The sequence below is a fragment of the Neomonachus schauinslandi genome, chromosome 15, assembly GCF_002201575.2.
Source record: "Neomonachus schauinslandi chromosome 15, ASM220157v2, whole genome shotgun sequence".
Lineage (NCBI taxonomy): Eukaryota > Metazoa > Chordata > Mammalia > Carnivora > Phocidae > Neomonachus > Neomonachus schauinslandi.
Window position 1 is genome coordinate 14235507 of NC_058417.1, and position 20295 is coordinate 14255801.

General features: G+C 41.5%; 2 protein-coding genes across 3 annotated transcripts in view; one reads left to right on the plus strand and one right to left on the minus strand.

The window, feature by feature from the left end:
- Nucleotides 1-63: 63 nt before the first annotated feature.
- On the minus strand, nt 64-15920 carry SRR (serine racemase). Of its 2 annotated transcripts, XM_021704143.2 has the most exons (9): nt 15862-15920; nt 10274-10387; nt 5501-5672; nt 3897-4023; nt 3599-3702; nt 1506-1625; nt 1307-1381; nt 610-819; nt 64-279 (listed from the first exon to the last, which is right to left on the minus strand). In XM_021704143.2, exons 2-9 carry the CDS (start codon nt 10300-10302, stop codon nt 64-66), a joined length of 1053 nt encoding a protein of 350 aa, XP_021559818.1. In that variant the 5' UTR covers nt 10303-10387; nt 15862-15920. The 2 variants fall into 2 exon arrangements, with proteins under 2 accessions (XP_021559818.1, XP_021559820.1); XM_021704145.2 differs by lacking the exons at nt 10274-10387; nt 15862-15920 and adding an exon at nt 6396-6426.
- Nucleotides 15921-16068: 148 nt separating this feature from the next.
- Nucleotides 16069-20295, plus strand: part of SMG6 (SMG6 nonsense mediated mRNA decay factor) — a 233067-nt gene continuing 228840 nt past the window's right edge. The window contains exons 1-2 of the mRNA XM_021704528.2: nt 16069-16225; nt 18395-20135. Coding sequence (XP_021560203.1) covers nt 16138-16225; nt 18395-20135 — 1829 coding nt within the window. The 5' untranslated portion in view covers nt 16069-16137. The remainder of the gene's footprint in view (nt 16226-18394; nt 20136-20295) is intronic.

Here is a 20295-nt window from a genome sequence, read left to right on the forward strand (position 1 = left end):
AGTAACCAGGAAACAAAATTTCCAAGTGTTTAGAGATACTGAATGCCATCTCTTTTGCATAAACTAAACAGAAACAGATTGATAAGGAGCTGGCCTTTCAGCCTGCTTCACCCAAGTTAGAGAGGTTAGGTCTACATTTCCACCACTGAGCACAATACAAATGTTCTTTACTTCTGGGGAAACTGTTTGAAAATGCTGAGACAGCACAGCAGCGACTCCAACACCAGCTGTAGGTTCAATAAGCAGTTTCATCCTCTCCCACACCAGCTGGGTTGCATACTGTTGGTATGGAAGGGAGTAAGAATTAGTGAAATCGGAAAAGGGAAAAGAGCCTATTTACAGTTAAAGGCCAGATGGGGTTATATACCCAGTCTGACCTTTTCTTCTTGGCCATATGTATATGCTCGCCAATGAAAGGTAGGGCTTTTTTCCCATCCTAACTCTGCTTCTACTGTTGAGAGGGTTGTCTTAATACATCTGGGGCACCATCCCACGTCATGAAGTCACGTAGTCAAGTCCCCAGGGAGTAAGTTGCTACTCAACAGAAGACTCTTTTGCCTAAGAAGTTGCTCCATTCTTTCGTATTTTCCTTTCCTATCAGAGCCTCACCTTAATTTCATCCTCTGTGACTGTGAAGACATCATCAACAAGGTCCCTTATAATAGGCCAGGTGTTTAAGCCAATGCTGGATTTGACACCATCTGCTATGGTTTCTGGAGGACAGGGATTAGGAGTCAGTTCCCCTTTCAGCTTAGACTGGTAGCAGTCATCTGCATTCAGGGGTTCAGCAGCATATACCTTCACAGTAGGTCTCAGAGCCTGAGAAGAGGAATATTAGACATTTTAAAACCAGCCACAGCATTTTGCCTGCATACCTGTAGTAAAATAGGCAATACAGGTAACTCATTTTCTGTTCAGGAGCCTTTCCCTTGATGTAATAAAAATAGACCTTCAAGCATTTTAAAGTATATGCCTAATACTAGCCTTTAGTTGCTTAGATCACATCTGGTTCTACTGGTAACTAGGGAAAAGAGTAGCCCCTGACTTGGATAGTGGGTTGTTGAGGTGGAATTCAGAGAAAGGACTGTGAGATGCCACTCATTGTAACTGCTTTTGCCCTGTAAAGTTGTTACAGATTAAGAACAGGGTAGTGAAGCAGAGAAGAGCCTTCCACTTCAAGTGCCAAGGGTTGATGGGAAGGAACAGCAATTGGGAATGTTGAGCCAAGTATCCTCAATGTACTATGATGTAAAATAAAATTCTCTATGTCTGAAGTGGGGAGTTCTCCAGAAGCTATTTTTTTTACCTTAACTGTAATTGCTATTCCAGCAACCATTCCTCCTCCTCCTACAGGTACCACCAGCGCATCTACCAAGGGTACCTTTAGTGAAAACAATATAAAGTATAAATAGGTCTATTAATAACCAGTTTTATATGTACATAAAATAATTGTACAGCCAAACAGCAGCTTTACCAGTGGCTAAACAAGAATTAACAGTTCTTACCTGGTTTAGTACTTCCATGGCAATTGTCCCTTGCCCAGCTATCACTGCAGGCTCCTGGTTGGGATGTACCATGATGCCTTCTGTTTCTTCCATAATTCTTCTTGTAACATTTTCTCTGGACTGAAAGAGTACATTAAACTAACATGTTCGTTTTGTATTTAAGAGTTCCCAACAAGTTAGATTTAGTCATTTAACACTATTAGCCATCTTTCTTTTTTCAGACTTTTTTTGGGTACTGGGGATGTAACAGTGAACAAACTAGTCCCTGTACTCAGTGGAGTTAGGTTCTAATACGATGGGGAGGGGTGGCATATAAGTGAATATATGGCATGTCTAAATGCTATGGAGAATAAGTCTTTTATTTATTTATTTATTTATTTTATTATTTTTTTTAAAGATTTTATTTATTTGAGAGAGAGAGAATGAGAGAGAACACATGAGAGGGGATAGGGTCAGAGGGCAAAGCAGACTCCCTGCCGAGCAGGGAGCCCGATGCGGGACTCGATCCAGGGACTCCAGGATCATGACCTGAGCCGAAGGCAGTCGCTTAACCAACTGAGCCACCCAGGCGCCCGAGAATAAGTCTTTTATAGAGGGTGTTCAGGAAGGGCCTCTGGTAATGTGACATTTTAATAGGTTGGAACAAGTGCTGTGGATCTCCAGAATATTCCAGAGGGAGAATAATAGCAAGTGCAAAGACCACAAAGTAGGAGTGCTTGGCTTTTCTGAGAAAAGGCTAAGTTAGTGTGGTTGGTGTGGAATGTTTGGTGGGACAGTAATAATGGGAGATGATGTCAGAAAGATTGAAATGGGCCAATTCATCCAGGCCTTAAATGACTGCAAGAATTTTGGTTACCACTGTGTATAAGATGGGAAACCATTAGAGGATTTCAACTGACGAGACAAGTTTTAACTTACTAAATGGATAGTTGTGGTTGTTTTTTAGAAAACAGGGTAGTTGGGCAAGGGTGGAAGAAGAGAGACCACTTAGGCTACTGTATCTAGATGAAAACTGATGTTCATTTGAATTAGGGCATTGATGATAAAGGCTGTTAGAAGTAGTTGGATAATAGAAACGTATTTTAAGTTTATTTATTTATTTTTAAGTTACCTACATCCAACATGGGGCTTGAACTCACGACCCTGAGATCGAGAGTCGCATACTCTTCCAACTGAGCCAGCCACGTGCCCTGGATAATGGAAATGATTTGAAAGTAGGACTAAGATTTGGATGCAGGATGTGGGAGAATTCTCAAAGGTGACTTCATTTATTTTGAGCAACTAGAAGGATAAAAGTTGCCATTTACTGAGATGCGGAAGACTGGAAGAGGAGCAGCACTGGGGAGGAAGATCAGGAGTTTGGTTTTAGACATGGTAAGTTTGAGAAGCCTATTAAGACAGTCCAAGAGGGAATATCATGTAATCATTGGACAATATAAGTCTGGGTTAAGGGCAAAGGTCAGGACTGGAGTTAAGAGTACACGTGATAGGGGCACCTGGGTGGCTCAGTCGTTAAGTGTCTGCCTTTGGTTCAGGTCATGATCCCAGGGTCCTGGGATCGAGCCCCGCATCGGGCTCTCTGCTCCGCAGGAAGCCTGCTTCTCTCTCTCCCACTCCCCCTGCTTGTGTTCCTTCTCTCGCTGTGTCTCTGTCAAATAAATAAATAAAATCTTTAAAAAAAGAAAAAGTACAGGTGATATTTTTTTTCATATATTTTTTAAAGATTTTATTTATTTGAGAGAGAGCGAGAGCAGGGGGAGGGGCAGAGGGAGAGAGAGGCAGACTCCCTGCCAAGCGTGGGGCCCCACACGGCTCAATCCCACCACACTGAGACCATGACCTGAGCCGAAACCAAGAGTTGGTAACCCAACTGACTGAGCCACCCAGGCACCCCAGAGTATAGGTGATATTTTAAACTGAGATTAATGATCTCATCTGAGTGAGTATAGGTAGACAAAAGGTTGGGTATGCTAACATTGAAAGGTGAAGAGGAAACATAGGAGGATAGAAGAAACAGCCGGTAGGCTAGGAAGAGAAGTTTCATTTGATGGTGAAAATGTTAAGGTGATGCTGAACACTGCTCTCTTCCTTACCTCATCACTCTGTTCACTGTACACTATGGAGGCTCCATAGGCTTGTATTGCCAATTTTTTACAATTGGGAGCTGTTTGGGGCACCACAATATAAGCAGGAATCCCTAGAGGGGAGAAGCACGTTTAGTTAGTACAAATCAGGAGAATTTAGGATAGAAACTTCTGTTCAGTTTGCTTATAATGAGATAAGAACCTGGAAATAACTTTCTCACAGTAATCACCAATCTCACTGAGTAAGAATACTTTTCCACTCTTCTCTGATGATCCTACCCAGTACCCTGAGAAGTTAGTCAAGTACCTTCCAATTTGGCAGCATAAGCGAGAGCCTGGCCATGGTTTCCACTGCTGTGAGTAACCACAGCTTTGGGCTTCTCTTCTGAGGTGGCAGGAGTCAAGCCTTTGATTGCATTAAGGGCACCACGAATCTGGAAAAGGGATGGTGAAACCAAAAGTTTCTTTTAAAAACACCAAGGAGCTTTCCTAGATTTTCTCTTCCTAACACCGCACATCCATTCTATCATGACATCTTATTGATTGTACCTCTGAAATATCTCGTGTCCTTGCCACTACCTTGGTGAAGCCTCATTTCTCAACTTGCATGTTACCAAACCTCAACTGATCTTGCCCCAAGGATCATTCTCTAATATTTCCACTAGAATTTGAAAGTGACCTTTTAAAAATGTTCTTTTTATTGACTGCCTATTTTGTAAGTACAAATTGCTTACAAGTTGCAGTCTTTTAAAACATATTTACTGCTTCTGTCACTGTTGTAGCCATCCTAAATTGCTTAGTTCCCCTCCTACAGGTTAGCTCACACCCCTGTAACCTACATATAGTTCTTTTCCTTCACCCTGATCTGGCTAAAAGTACTCAACCTATAAAATTTGGATCAAACATCACTGGGTTCAACTTCCTTCATCTCCCATGCAAAATTAGGCATTTCATTCTTTCAAGTTAGGTATTTTATCTTTCAAGTTACTTGTCATTAACCTGGTTGTTGACTAGCTTGTCTTACCCCGTAAATGTGAATAATAGTACAAGACCTACTGTGTATGTATATACATGTGTGTATGCCTAGTATAGTTAATCAGTATTTGATGTGTGATGAATGAAAAATAAACCATAGCAGAAACAAAGGGCAAAAGAGAATATAGTGTTTAACATAAACACTCATAAAGTGCTCATTAATGGGTGGGGAAACGCAGTCCTAAAACTACGACTTAACAGGTACTAATACCTATCAGGCATAGTACTAAATTCAACTTTCAGATTTTTACCTGAAAGGATCCTAAAACTCAACTAACAGAAATTACTGCAGTGAATCAATACAGAAGTCTTTTATCTTTTTAAGTTTTTAAAATTTTATGTAGAATCTCTACACCCAATGTGGGGCTTGAACTCACAACCCCAAAATCAAGAGTTGCATGCTTTTCTGACATATTTCATAGAAAAAGATCTTATTGTATGAGGGCTTAGCTAGATTTAGATCTTTTATATTCATAATAAGGTATCAATGAAAAGCAAGTTGACACAAAGTGAATGCCTAAACTTGGTTGTATACAGGGTGATCACACTTGCCCATGTTGCCTTGCAATAATAGAGGCTAATGTCTATTGCCTGGGTTTAATCACAAGTTGCCCCTTTCATTCTCAAACATGTTCTAGTTTGGAGAGTAAATTATATCATCACCCCAATTATAAGAAATTTTGAAATTATAAGTGGCTTATCAACATCATAATGTTAAGTAACCAGCACTTGACCAAAGGAAAATTTCTACAACCCTTTCTTCAGCTATAAAAATAGTTCTACCTACCTCACTGGGTGGTCAGGAAGATCAAATAAATGTGTATGGGAAAGAGGTTTGAAAAGATAACATGATACATTATCAAAAGGCATTATTACCTTAAAAGATCCAGTTTTTTGGAAGAGTTCACATTTGAAGAAAAGATTGCGCCCTGTTACTTGATTCAAAATGAAACTTGTTAGCACTGGTGTGAGGTGAATAAAATCTTGAATGTTGACATGAGCTTTTTCAACATCAGCAAAGGAGATGCAGTACTGAGCACACATGGTTCTGAAACCCAGGAATAAAAAAGGGGTCAGAGCAAAGCCTGAGACAATATGTTTAATGAAAAGATTTTGAAAATGGCTAACAGACCCACAGAATGTCAAAAGTGAACAATAATGTAAACCATGGACTTTGGTAATGATGCATAATGCAGGTTCAATTGTAACAATCCCATTCTGGTGGGGGATGTTGATAATGGGGGAGGCTCTGCTTTTGTGGGGGTATGGGATATATGGGAAGTCTCTCAACTACCCATCAATCTTGCTGTGAAACTTAAATTGCTCTTAAAAAATTTCCAAAAAAGGGGCGCCTGGGTGGCTCAGTCGTTAAGCGTCTGCCTTCGGCTCAGGTCATGATCCCCGGGTCCTGGGATCGAGCCCCGCATCGGGCTCCCTGCTCAGCGGGAAGCCTGCTTCTCCCTCTCCCACTCCCCCTGCTTGTGTTCCCTCTCTTGCTGTGTCTCTCTCTCTCAAATAAATAAATAAAATCTTTAAAAAAATTTTTTTTTCCAAAAAAAAAAAAGGGTGGGGGAAGAAAATGTACAACACAGGAAAATACACCTGGGGTCTGTGGTGTTAATGGAATGGTCTCTAGTACTGGGGCTCCAGAATCTCTGTATAGAAAGGAACTTGTCTTGAAGCTGTGTTTCTTAGTAAATATAAGGTGGTTTTTTTTTCTGGTTAAGCTTTATAGGAAATAATTGGTGATTATGGAAGGCTTAAAGCTTACCCCTCACCCATACCATCCATCTCTTGGCACTGTCACTGGTCTCTAATTTTTCATCATTGTTGTGAAGCTTGAATGAACTGGGTTCAAAATCTGTTATAAATTTTTATTTAAAAAAATTATTTAACAAGGGGAAAAATTGCTTACAATCCTATCATCCTAATTAATTATGTTCATTTTCTGTCTCCTGTTTCTTCAATATACATACATTATATGACAGTTAAAATCATAGATAACATTTTGTTTATTCCTATTCCAATTGGCTCAATTTCTTTGAAGTTTCTATAATTATTAATTTTCAGTAACTTATGCTTCTGTTTTTCACTATTTTTAATGTAGCATTTAAACATGAAGTTTCCCTTTATTCTTCTTTATGAACAAACAAAAGCAGTGCATGTTCAATTAAAAAAACAATTTGATCTGTTTCCTCCGCTCAAAACAATTGCTAAGTTCTAGGACTTCTCTTTCCAGGCCCCCATACATCGACAGACAAAACTTTTTTGACACATTTGGTAACTTGCTTTTTCTCAGACAATATTATGAATATGAATCTTTGCTTATCAATAGATACACAACATTTTAAATGGCTACTTCTTTTAACAAAAATACCATAGTTTAAAAAAATTTTTTACATAACTTGTTGAACATTTAGATTCTTTTTTTCTACAATTTTTTGTCTATAATAATGTAATGAACAGATACGTTGCAAGATCTTTGTGGGTAGCTTCTGCCAAAGGGCATTTTGCATCAAAAAGTATGCACACTTCTAAGATATGTGATACCCACTGCCAAACTGACTTCCAGAGGAGTTGTAGATTTTATCAATTTACACTCCCAACAGCAGTTTCTAAGGAATGCCCTTTTTCCCTTCACCCTGCTGTATCATTTCTGATCTGTCAATTTAATGAAATGTCTAGTAGTTTGAATATATATTTCTTTACTAGTGATTAAACATTTTTTTCCTGTATATTGGCCACATTCTTTTGTGAATCTTTAACATACCACTTCCGACCAAATCATCTATTTTTTCCTGAAGTGCTGTTTATCAAAAACTAAATTTCCACTCCCCCTGCTTGTGTTCCCTCTCTGGCTGTCTCTGTCAAACAAATAAAATCTTTAAAAAACACAACAACACTGAGCTGATTTAAAAATAAATTAAATTTCTATTAACACTTGGGACCTTTCTGGACTTTGTATTTTGTTCCACTAATCAGACTGCCAATTCCTTCTCCATCTGTTCACTGTATTAATACATTCTGTCACGAATACTCTAAAATGTATTGGCTTTTCTCATACATCAATCCTTTCAAATGAACTTTCAGAATCCTTTAACAAGGTTGCCAGTTTAGGATATACAAATGAACTGGCAGCATAATTGACATTTAAAAATACTGAGCCTTCCCATCCATGAACATGGGTGTCTTTCCATGGGTGTCTTTCAATTTAGTAAAGTCTTTTTGTTTTAGGTTTCTCAATAAGGTTTTCATTATGTAAGTCCTGTGTAGATCTGATTAAATTTATGCCTAAGTACAAAATATTTTTGTTGCTTTTTTAAAGATTTTGTCAGAGAGAAAGAACGCACAAGCAGGGGGAGGGGCAGAGGAAGAAGCAGACTCCCCACTGAGCAAGGAGTCCAATGCAGGACTCGATCCCGGGACACTGGGATCAGGACCTGAGCCAAAGGCAGCCGTTCAACTGACTGAGCCACTCAGGTGTCCCGAGATAAGGTATTTTTAATTAGGTATTTAAATTGCTTACTGATGATATATATGAAAATTAATAATTTTTGTATATTTAGCATGTAATAGGATACTTAAGTAGATTACTTTGTTAGATCTAATAGTTTTATAGTTCACTCTCCAAACAATCACACTATCTGCAAATAAAGATTTGTCTTTACCTTGTAATTTTACCTCTGGTAACTTTTTCAGTGACTTCACAGCTAATTGGTTTATCTAGATTTGCCACTTCCGCCTGAATTAATTTTGGTAATTTGTATTTAACTTTTTGGGGAAATCATCTAATTTAAAATTTCAAATATATTAGTATAAAGTTGAACACATTAATATTTCTAAGCATTCTTCCTATCGTTGGTATTCATTGGTATTCATAAAGAGCACCTCTGACATAAAGAGCACCGCTTTATGTCAGATATTATTTGATCCTGGGATATAGTGTTAGAAAAATAGACTTGTCTCTGCTCTTAAAGCTTATAATCTAGTGGAGAGATGTGTAATAAATAATCCAAAAATAAATACATATTTACAAATATTGATAGGTGATATCAGGGAAGTGTGTCAAGATACTATAATGGGAGGATATTTAGATCAAGGAAGGAGGTTAAGGAAGATCCTCTATGGAGAAGTGAAATTTAAGTTATGACCCATAAGGTGAATGGGGAGAGTAGATGGAAAAGTGTTTCAGGTGGAGGGAGTATGTGTGAAGGCTTTACGGAGGAAAGGAACATGGCATATTCCGGAAACTAAAAGAAGGACAATGTATCTGAAAATAGTGATCAAAGGCGAGTATGATAAGAGAGAAGGAGAGTGAAATTGGCAGGGTCTACATCATAAGGGACCAGGACTCATGGATTTTTTTTTTTTTTTCTGAAGAGCAATGGAATGCCATTGGACAATTTTGAGCAGGTTAAGTGACATGTTAGAATTTGTATTTTCAGAAAATCACTCTGGCTACATTATGCTGAATGAAAAGGAAAGAAAGAACATTGGAATCAGGGAGTCCATTTAAGAAGTATTGTCTACATGAAAATCCACAGGTGCTTGGATGGTGAAAGTGAGGGTAGAAAAAATAATCAAGATACATTTTGGAAAAACAAATCTGATTTAAAAATGGGCAAAGGACTTGAATGGACATTTCTCTAAAGAAGATATACAAATGGACACAAGCACATGAAAAGATGCTCAACATCACTAATCATTAGGGAAATTCAAATGAAAACCACAGTGAGATACCCCCTTACACCTACTAGGATGACTACTATTAGGCAAACAAGTGTTGGCGAGGATGTGGAGACATTGGACTTTTTGTGTACTCTTGGTGGAAATACAAAATGGTGCAGCTGCTGTGAACAGTATGGTAGTTCCTCAAAGAATTAAACATAGAATTACCATATGATCCAGCAATTCCACTTCTGGGTATATACCCAAAAGAATTCAAAAAGTGTTTCAAAGATATATTTGTACACCTATGTTAATAGCAGCATTATTCATAATAGCCAAAAGGTGGGAGCAACCCAATGAGTAAACAAAATGTGGTATGTTACATACAATGGAGTATCATTCAGCCTTAAAAAGGAAGGAAATTCTGATAGGCTACATGGATGAATGAATCTTGGGGATATTATGCTAAGTGAAGTAAGCTAGTCACAAAAAAATAAATACTGTAATGATTACACTTATGTGAGGTACCTAGAGTAGTCAGATTCATAAACAGAAACTAAAATGGTGGTTGCCAGAAGCTGGGGGTGGGGGGGTGGGTAGTTGTATAGTTTCAGTTTTCCAAGATAAAAAGAGTTCTGGAGATTGGTTGTACAACAATGTCAATGCACTTAACACTACTGAACTGTACACTTAAAAATGGTTACAGTGGTATATTTCATGTTATGTGGACTTTACCACAATTAAGGAAAAAACCACACACACACACACACACGAGATACATTTTGGAGATTATAATTAGGCCTCTTGGTTGCAAGTCATAGAATCCCAATATGAACTGGCTTAGGCACAAGATGGAGGTAATAGGATTTACTGGTTCATGGAATCCAGGAAGAGTTGAACCATGGGAAGGGCAGGAATATGAAACTTCAGGAAAAACTGGAACCAGAGACTTGAGATTTTTCCAGGACCATTGTTTCTCACCTCTGCTGTTTTCTGCATGTTGGCTTCATTCTTTTTCATTGCAGACCAGCTGGTTCCACATGGCAGGACATTTGGCTGCTGACAGCTCCTGTTTTACGTTTTATGGCTTCCACACTGGAAAGGGATTTTTTTCTTAGTTTCAGTTCAAAAATTCTGGGTAAGGATTCTGATTGGCACATCTTGGCTTAGGACCAGTGGCCAACGGTGTGAGGTCATTTGACAATACTATGCAACAGTCAGAAGTATTTACAGAAACGTGAAAAAGAAACAATGATTTCTATAACGCAGTATCAATTATGTACATTTAAAACACATACATAAAATGATATATTATTCAAAGATACATGTATAACCAAAGACATAAATTAAACACAATTAGAGTGGCTATCTAAGAAGGGAGGGATGGAACATGAATAACTGGAATGAAGGAAAAAAAGATAAAATGAGAAAGGACTTGTTGATGAAAGGGTGAACCAAATCGTATGATTGCCTCAAATCTCTGTCCCTGAGGGAAAAATAGCAAACAAAAGTGAGAAGAAAAAAAGGAAAGAAAAAGAAAAGGTACTTCTGAGTGAGAATGGGGGGGGCAGTTTTCAAGAGAAAAAATGAGAATGTTGAGGTAATGAATACCATAGTTGTCCACTACAGAGATAGAAGGCATATATTCTGATATTGGATTAAATGTGGGGAGTGAGGGAGGTGGGTTTTGACTTAGATGATGGCATAATTTATTGAGATATGGCTGGTGAACAAACAAGTATTTTAAGGGAAAATCAGAGATTTCATAAGTTTGAATTACTTATCAGATATCTAAGAGGATGTCCTTTTTTTCTTTGCCAGAAATGTGTCTATTTTTAATGTCTATTTCTGAAAAATGAGCCCTTCAATTTATCAAGTGCTATTCTTTTTCTTTTATTAATTTGATTTTATCTTTTTTTCTTGTTTTCTCTCGTTTAATAATTATTAATTTTCATTTTTTAAAAAGATTCTATTTATTCATTTTATTTATTTATTTTAAAAGATTTTATTTATTTATTTGACAGAGAGAGACACAGCGAGAGAGGGAATACAAGCAGTGAGAGTGGGAGAGGGAGAAGCAGGCTTCCTACGTAGCAGGGAGCCCAATGCGGGGCTCGATCCCAGGACCTGGAATCATGACCTGAGCCGAAGGCAGCCGCTTAACGACTGAGCCACCCAGGCGCCCCTTATTTATTCATTTTAGAGAGAGCATGTGCAATCGGGGAAGGGGCAGAGGGAGAGGTAGAAAGAATCTGAAGCAGACTCTGCACTGATCATGGAGCCTGATGCAGGGTTCAATCCCACCACTGCGAGATCATGACCCTAGCTGAAACCAAGAGTTGGATGTTTAACCGACTGAGCCACCCAAGTGTCCCATTATTAGTTTTCATTCTTTAAAAACTTTTAAGTTTTTTTTTAAATTTTAAATTTTATTTATTTTTTTAATTAAGTTTTAAATTTTAATTCCAGTATAGTTTACATACAGTGTTATATTAGTTTTGGGTATACAATATAGTGATTCAACAATTCTATACATTACTCAGTGCTCATCAGGATAAGTGTACTCTTTAATCCCCTTCACCTATTTCACCCATCCCCCCACCAACTTCCCCTCTGGTAACCATCAGTTCTCTATAGTTAAGAGTCTTTTTCTTGGTTTGTCTTTTTCGTTTCTTAAATTCCACATGAGTGGGGGCGCCTGGGTGGCTCAGTTGGTTAAGCGACTGCCTTCGGCTCAGGTCATGATCCTGGAGTCCCAGGATCGAGTCCCGCATCGGGCTCTGCGCTCAGTGGGGAGTCTGCTTCTCCCTCTGACCCTCCCCCTCTCAAGCTCTCTCTCTCTCTCATTCTCTTTCTCAAATAAATAAATAAAATCTTTAAAAAAAAAAATTCCACATGAGTGAAATCATGTTACTTGTCTTCTCAAACAGACTTATTTCATTTAGCCTTATACTCTTTAGCTCTATTCCTGTCATTGCAAATGGCAAAATTTCATTCTTTTTTATGGCTGAATAATATTCTATTGTATATCTATCCCACATCTTCTGTATCCATTCATTTGTTGATGGACACTTGGGCTGTTTCAATAATTTGGCTATTGTAAATACTGCTGCAATAAACACAGAGGTGCATGTATCCCCTTTGAATCAGTGTTGTTTTTTTTTTTTTAAAGATTTTATTTATTTATTTGAGACCGAGAGAATGAGAGACAGAGAGCATGAGAGGGAGGAGGGTCAGGCGGAGAAGCAGACTCCCTGCCGAGCAGGGAGCCCGATGCGGGACTCGATCCCGGGACTCCAGGATCATGACCTGAGCCGAAGGCAGTCGCTTAACCAACTGAGCCACCCAGGCGCCCCTGAATCAGTGTTTTTGTATTTTGGGGGTAAATACCCAGAAGTGCTATTACTGGATCACTTTCTTTTAAAATTAATAATATAAGCACTCAGGCTGTTAATTTTCCTGAGTATTGCTTTAATGATATACCATAGGTTTTGCTATGCAATATTTTCATTAATTTTAATTTTTAAAAAAAATTTTATTTAGTCGAGAGACCACGAGAGGGGGGAGGGTCAGAGGGAGAGCAGACTTCCCACTGAGCAGAAAGCCTGATACAGGGCTCAATCCCAGGACCCTGGGATCACGACCTGAGTCGAAGGCAGATGCCCAACTGACTTAGCCACCCAGGTGCCCCAATTTTAATTTTTTTTAAAGATTTTATTTATTTGTTTGACAGAGAAAGAGACAGCCAGAGAAGGAACACAAGCAGGGGGAGTGGGAGAGGGAGAAGCAGGCTCCCCGCCGAGCAGGGAGCCGGACGTGGGGCTTGATCCCAGGACCCTGGGATCACGACCCGAGCTGAAGGCAGACACCCAACGACTAAGCCACCCAGGTGCCCCCCCCCATTTTAATTTTTAAAGAATCCACAATCTTAGCTTTGTTTACTTTTTGACCTATGAGTTATTTAAAATTTATGTTTAGGGCGTCTGGGTGGCTCAGTTGGTTAAGCAACTGAGCAGGGAGTCTGCTTCTCCCTCTGATCCTCCCCACTCTTGTGCTCTCAAATAAATAAAATCTTTAAAAAAAATAAAATTTGTTTAAAAAAATTTCCAAGTAGTAGATTTTGCTTTATTTTTGATTATTCATTTCTAGTTTTACTACTCTGTGCTCAGCAAACATGACCTGTACAGTTTTTGTTTTTAGAAACTCAATTCCTTCCAGGGCGCCTAGGTGGCTCAGACAGGTTGAGTGTGTGCCTTGAGCTTGGGTCATGATCCCAGGATCCTGGGATTGAGCCCTGCATCGGGCTCCCTGCTCAGCAGGGAGTCTGCTTCTCCCTTTCCTCACGCAGCCATTCCCTGCTTGTGCTCTCTATCACTCTTTCTCAAATGAATAAATAAAATCTTAAAAAAAAAAAAGAATTTGAATTCTTCCCTTCTCCACTATACAAACTTGTTATTTTTTGGATTACCCATATGTGACCAAATTCCTACTGTAAGAATTTAAACCATTACAGAAATATAAAGACCTTCCACTCTCTAACCCTTAAATCTATTCTCTTCTACAAAGATAACCACTTTAAAAAGTTTAGTATGGGGGCGCCTGGGTGGCTCAGTCATTAGGCGTCTGCCTTGGGCTCAGGTCATGATCCTGGGGTCCTGGGATCGAGTCCCACATCAGGCTCCCTGCTCTGCGGGGAGCCTGCTTCTCCCTCTCCCACTCCCCCTGCTTGTGTTCCCTCTCTCGCTGTGTCTCTCTCTGTCAAATAAATGAGTAAAATCTTTAAAAAAAAAAAAAGTTTAGTATGTTTTCTTGCACACCTTTTTAGGATGTATTTATATAGAAACTTACATATACAATAAATGGTTTTTTGCTGCACTCAATACTATACTCTATATATTGTTCTGCAACTGGCTTTAAATTTTTTTTTTAATTATGTATCTTGACTGTTTCATGTCAAACACATTTTAATTCTTTAAACTCAGAAGCTTTCATTGTAATACAGGTCTAAAAAGGATTGTTCATTTATTTTTACCTTATTTCATAAACCTTTAAATTTGAGGGCTAAACTTAAGTCTTAAATTTAAATTTTCCCATCAACTTAGTAAATTTTCTTTTATTATTTCTTTGATTCCTGCTTCTCCTCAGTCAGTTCTGTTATCACCTTCTGGAACTTGTATTTTATTATTAGTTTTCTGGATCCATTCTCCATGTCTTCTATTCTTGTCTCTCATAGTTTTATATTATATTTTCCCCTCTGAGTTCTGGTAAATTCTCTTGAGCTGGGTAAACTTTTGACGTATCTCATCTGCAGTACAGAGACTGTTGCATTAATTTGGCAATCATGTTTTTCCTAAGAATTTTGTTCAGATTATTTTTCCATCTTTTGAAAAAAAAATTGATGTAATGTCCTAACTTCAAAGTTAAAACGTATTAGTTTTGGGGTGTCTGGGTGGCTCAGTCAGTTGAGCATCTGCCTTTGGCTCAGATCATGATCCCAAGGTCCTGGCACCCAGCCCCTCATCCAGCTCCCTGGTCAGCTGGGAGTCCGCTTCTCCCTCTGCCCCTCCCCCCACTCCTGCTCTCTCTCAAATAAATTTAAAAAAGAATTATAGTTTTTAATATTTCTTCCTATTTCATTCATATGTTTTAAAGATTGCCATTTGCTCTGACCACTCAAATTAATCTTCTTTTGAAACACTGAATCTTTTCACATATCTATTGACTTTATCCATCTGCTTAGCCTTTGGTGGCAAAATGTGTGTCACGTAATAGGGACTGAACGAGTTCTGTCAGAGATTGTTCCAATCTTTTAGACCCAGTCTAAGGAAAATTATTGGTAACTATTCTTTGATGGTGTAGAGGTCCAATAGACTGTATGGGACTGGTAAGGAGCAACAGGTGGAGGGAAGCAGCCTTGGGAGAGGGAGTTTCACACAGTTCTGAACAGGGGCTCAGGAACAAGAAGTTAAAGTACCAGTCTTCTGATCCAGTTACATTTTAAAGATGTAAAAAACAAAACAACCACCACAGATCCAGGGAAGTCAAGTAATTTTTCCAAGAATCCACAATGATACAGAACTTCCCAAGTCGACTTACAATACCTCTTGATTTACTTCCACACAACCTTCCCCCAGCAAGAGCCAACTTTACTGTATTTTTTTACAAAAAGAAAAGTCGGGGGGGTGGGGAAAGTCAGGGGTCTTGGGGATGTAGTCCGCCATAAAGGAAAAGACTGATACTCTGATACTTATCCACTGTGTCACCCTGGGCAATTTGCTACGCTTCTCTAGGATTCAGTTTCCTCATCTAAAAAACAGATGGGGGAGACGGATAATAACTGCTCTTACAAGACCTTTAAGATCCTCAAGTAAAAGCCTGGGGCGCTAGTCCGGGCCTGTGGCGGGAGACCCTGGCCTAAGATGACTGGAGGCGGCCGGGTTGTGGGGTGTCTCCGTCAGCCCGAACCCCAGACCAGCACGAGTGTCCTCGATGGCCACCACTGCAGCAACAGCAGCCACCGCCGCGAACGCCCGCGTCGCCTGGCCTGCCTTGGCCAGGCCTCTCCTCACCTCACAGGCGCCGCGTTCCCAACTCCAGCCTCAGCTCACCTTCCCGACCACACCTCTGCGCACGCGCAGCGCCCGCCTCCCCCGCTCTCTGGAGCCGCGGAACTTGCGTTCAGAGATTTTCCTCCCAGTGCGGCCACCGTCGTTAGGGGAGGAAGGCGGGAGGGGGCGGGGACACGGGTGGGAGGTGGGTAAGCGCGCGCACCGCCCGTCCGTCGTGGTTTCCTGGCTGCGCGCGGCGGTGGCGGAGTGGCTGCAGCTGTAGCAGCAGCCGCGAAGATGGCGGAGGGGTTGGAGCGTGTCCGGATCTCCGCGTCGGAGCTGCGAGGGATTCTGGCTGCTCTGGCTCCGCAGGCCGGGAGCAGAGGTGGGTCGCACCGCCCAGCTCCTGGGCCGGGCCTGCCCGCCCCGCCTCCCTCTCCTCCTCTGCCTCCTCCCTGCTTAGTCCGCGGCGCTCCTGAGCCCCCGCCCCTTCCCCAGCAGTGGGTGCGGGGGCGGAGGGCCGTCCCCTGGCTGCCCCACTAGCCCGAGGACCAGTGTGGAATCGGGCTCGGCCAGCCCCGGCCCCCTCCGGGAGAGCCCGACCCGAATTCCTGCCTCCGCCCCCTTTCTCACAGCGAAGGTGACTGTTCCCCATTGCCCCAGCCTTCTCAGAGCAGTTTGTGATTCCCAGTCGTCAGGAGACGCGGCGAGAAGCGGGTGCTGGGGTCTGGGGGAGGCCCCGGGATGTATCGTTCCCAGAGGAATCATCCGCATGCCTTCCCTGTGATCTCTTTAGAGTTGGAGAGAAGGAGCTGGGGAAATCGAGGAGAAAGATTGAACAGCTTGGGACTTCCTTGCTGAACTTTTTCCCCAAGGCAGGATTCTGAAGTTTGCGCCACCGGAGAGATCCAGGACCTCCGGTAGAGAGCTGACTCTATTCTGGTTTGCCTTTGGCATATGTGGGAGCAGTTTTTATCAGAGAGAATGCTCATCTTGCAAATTAAAGTCTCCATCCACACCAGGAAAGCTCCAGGTGTATCTCATCTCTCCTTTGTTAGGTGGTGGAGTTGTGTAGAATGGTAGTTGTGCTTCTGCAGGCTTGTGGCCAAAGTCTGTGAAATTGGTTTTCGTTGGTCAGTTGAATGGGATTATTCAGGGTGTTTTCTCCCTCTGCTCTGAGTAGTAGTAGCTTTTCTCATTCCTCCTCCCCACCTCTAACTTAAGTTACAAAGGCTCCTGAGGGTGAGTTATTCTGGAGGTAAGCTGCTTTGCCTTTATTTGCACTTGAAGAAATGTTTTTTTAATAAAGCTTTTGAAAATACTGAGGCAGAGGTTTTGTGTTTTTGCGTCTTTCTGTTTTGTTACACCTATGAGTTAAATGCTGGAGGATATTATTTATTCCTGTTATGGGCTTGTTTGTATTGGTGTTTATAGAACAATACTAGGATTTTATAAAGCATTCTGTTTTGAGTACTCTATAATCTCAGTAATTGCTGTCAGTTTCCCATTGACAAGTTTAGTGGCTATTTGTAGTAGTCTCTCCCCTTAATAGGTAAAGGTAACAGATACAAAAAATAGATACTTGCTTATCTGTCATTCAGTAAGTTTAGGGAGCCTGGAGAGTAGTTTCGAAAGTCCTGTACCCTTATTTTTAAGTACTACAGTCCTTGGTATTTTGAGAGCATGTCACAATACTTCCATCATCCTCCAGAGAAAGCTCCTTTATGGAACTTTTTCCTTCTCATATTCCACATCATAGTAGCAGTTAGTCGCAGTATTCTAATGATGATAGTCTGAGCAGTATTTCCTTGGAATGACTGCTGGCTGCTGTTAGAGAGTTGGTGAGCATGAGTGGAGTTGAAGAATGTGAAAGGAACTGCTTCCTGTTTGCTTCAATAAGAGGTATGTGTTTGGGCAATTGGTATCCTAAAAGAAGAGGATTGTCCTGGTCAAGTTCAGAGACTGGAGTTGCATATTCCCCCCCCCCCCAGAGATGTCCAGAACTGTGGATTGTTGTGCATACCCCTTTTTTTCTCCTTTATCCCCAACTACTACTACTATGTTAAAAAGGGCTTAGCCACCCTGGAAAAATGTTAGAAGCACTAGAAGAAAAGACTAAAATGGATCCAAGGGCTCCATAGCAGAGAACAGTTTGATGTTCAAATAGTTAGAGATCTTTTATTCTGGCAATGATAAGGTAGTTTGAGGTCTTGGACATCTGGATATGACTTGGGTAACACAAGAGAGTATGTTGTTGTTGTTGTTACTGTTTTTCCTATTTCCCTCATTCACGTGTAGATAGCTCTAACATAATGAAGTTCTTAGCCTTGCCAATTGCTAAACAAGTACTGTAAACCTAGTAGAATTTCTGCTGCTTCAGAAATTTCCTTCCATGTTCGCCAGTATTAGCATTTCGATGTGTTGTTTTTGCTTGGCTTTTCTGTTATTTAACCAGAGTGACAGTTTTTTTTCCTTCCCTCCCCTTTTATTCTTTTCTTCTACTTGTTCCTTTCTTCTACCTGTTCCTCCCCAAACACTCTCTCGAACATCATAGAAAACATGAAGGAGCCCAGGCAGCGCAGAGATAACCGGCGCCCAGATCTGGAAATCTATAAGCCTGGTCTTTCCCGATTGAGGAACAAACCTAAAATCAAGGAACCTTCTGGGAGTGACGAATTTAAGGATGAAATTACTAACGACAGGGATTCCTCTGCTGTTGGAAATGGTACACAGGTCATTAAAGATGTCTGCAAGGAACTGGATAACCAACATCAAAATGGTCCTGTAGACCCAGAAAATATTGGGGCACAGGAGTCCTTTCCTAGCACCTCTGGACAAGAGGATCGAAGTCTAAGAATTATCAAGAGAACAAAGAAACCTGACATGCAGATCTACCAGCCTGGAAGGCGTTTGCAGACTCTTACCAAAGAATCGACTAGCAGAGTGGGTGAGGAAGAAATCCTCAACCAGGTGGAGCAATTGAGAGTAGAAGAAGATGAGTATAGGGGAAATGTGAAAGAGGAGGTCATGAATAAACCAGACAAAGATGAGGCAGAAAAAGGCCTAAATGGTGACAGAATAAGGGCTGCAAAGGGAGAAAAAGGAAAGAGGATTGAGAAGGGGGAGGGGATAAAGAAAGTGACCGATGACCTGGCACAGGGGAAGCCGGGTTCAGCAAAGCGCTACTCCCGCTCAGACAAACGAAGGAACCGCTACCGCACTTGTAGTACCAGCTCGGCTGGCAGCAACAACAGCGCTGAGGGGGCTGGCCTGACTGATAGTGGATGTCGCCGCCGCCGACAGGATCGGACCAAGGAGAGGCCACGACTGAAGAAGCAAGTATCTATGTCCTCAACTGACTCTTTAGATGAGGACAGAATCGATGAGCCCGATGGGCCCAGGAGGAGCTCGGAAAGGAAGAAACATTTAGAAAGAAGCTGGTCTGGCCGTGGGGAGGGAGAGCAGAAAAGCAATGGGAAAGAAAATCGAGGCACTCTTCGTGTCACTTTTGATGCAGAAACCATGAACAAAGATTCCCCCCTCGTGAGATCAGCCAGGGAGGATGTGGATAGGATAAAGCTTGACAAAGGCCTGAGCAGTGGGGGCAAAGGCTCAGAGAAGCAGGAGTCCAAAAACCTGAAACAAGAACTTCGAGGCCGTGGTCGTGGCATTCTGATTCTGCCTGCCCATACCACCCTATCTGTCAGTTCAGCCGGTTCTCCAGAATCTGCACCTTTGGGACCTCGGCTTTTATTTGGATCTGGTAGTAAGGGATCTCGGAGTTGGGGCCGAGGAGGCACCACTCGACGATTATGGGACCCAAACAATCCTGATCAGAAACCTGCTCTAAAGAGCCAGACGCCCCAGCTACATTTCTTAGACACTGATGATGAAGTCAGCCCTACCTCTTGGGGTGATTCCCGCCAAGCCCAAGCATCTTACTATAAGTTTCAAAACTCTGACAACCCCTATTATTACCCCCGGACACCAGGCCCTGCCTCTCAGTATCCTTATACGGGCTATAGCCCTCTGCAGTACCCTGTGGGCCCTACAAATGGTGTGTACCCCGGGCCTTACTACCCAGGCTATCCAACTGCATCAGGACAGTATGTCTGTGGCCCCCTCCCTGCCAGCACCATGAGTCCTGAGGAGATGGAACAGCACATGAGGAACATGCAGCAGCAGGAGCTACATAGGCTTCTCCGGGTGGCTGACAACCAGGAACTGCAGCTCAGCAACCTGCTCTCCAGGGACCGCATCAGCCCTGAGGGTCTGGAGAAGATGACCCAGCTCAGGTGTGCTGTGTTCCGTCCTAGAGGGACGTGGGGGTAAGCTGGAGGTGGGTAAGCTCCTGTGGTGGAGGAGCGTAGAAACTGTTTTGGCAGGGCACTGGGCATTAAATCCCTTTCACATTGATTTTTATAAGGAAGGAGCAGTTGGAAAAAAGAACAGAAA

What these genes read in the sequence shown, in the direction of transcription:
- SRR (XM_021704143.2), bottom strand. Translation starts at nt 10,302, where the DNA reads ATGAAGCCAACATGCAGAAAACAGCAGAG. An exon ending in ACATGCAGAAAACAGCAGAG is followed by an intron (nt 5,673 to 10,273) that starts GTGAGAAACAAT and finishes CCTGGGTTTCAG; the next exon opens with AACCATGTGTGCTCAGTACT. An exon ending in GAATAGCAATTACAGTTAAG is followed by an intron (nt 820 to 1,306) that starts GTAAAAAAAATA and finishes TCCTCTTCTCAG; the next exon opens with GCTCTGAGACCTACTGTGAA.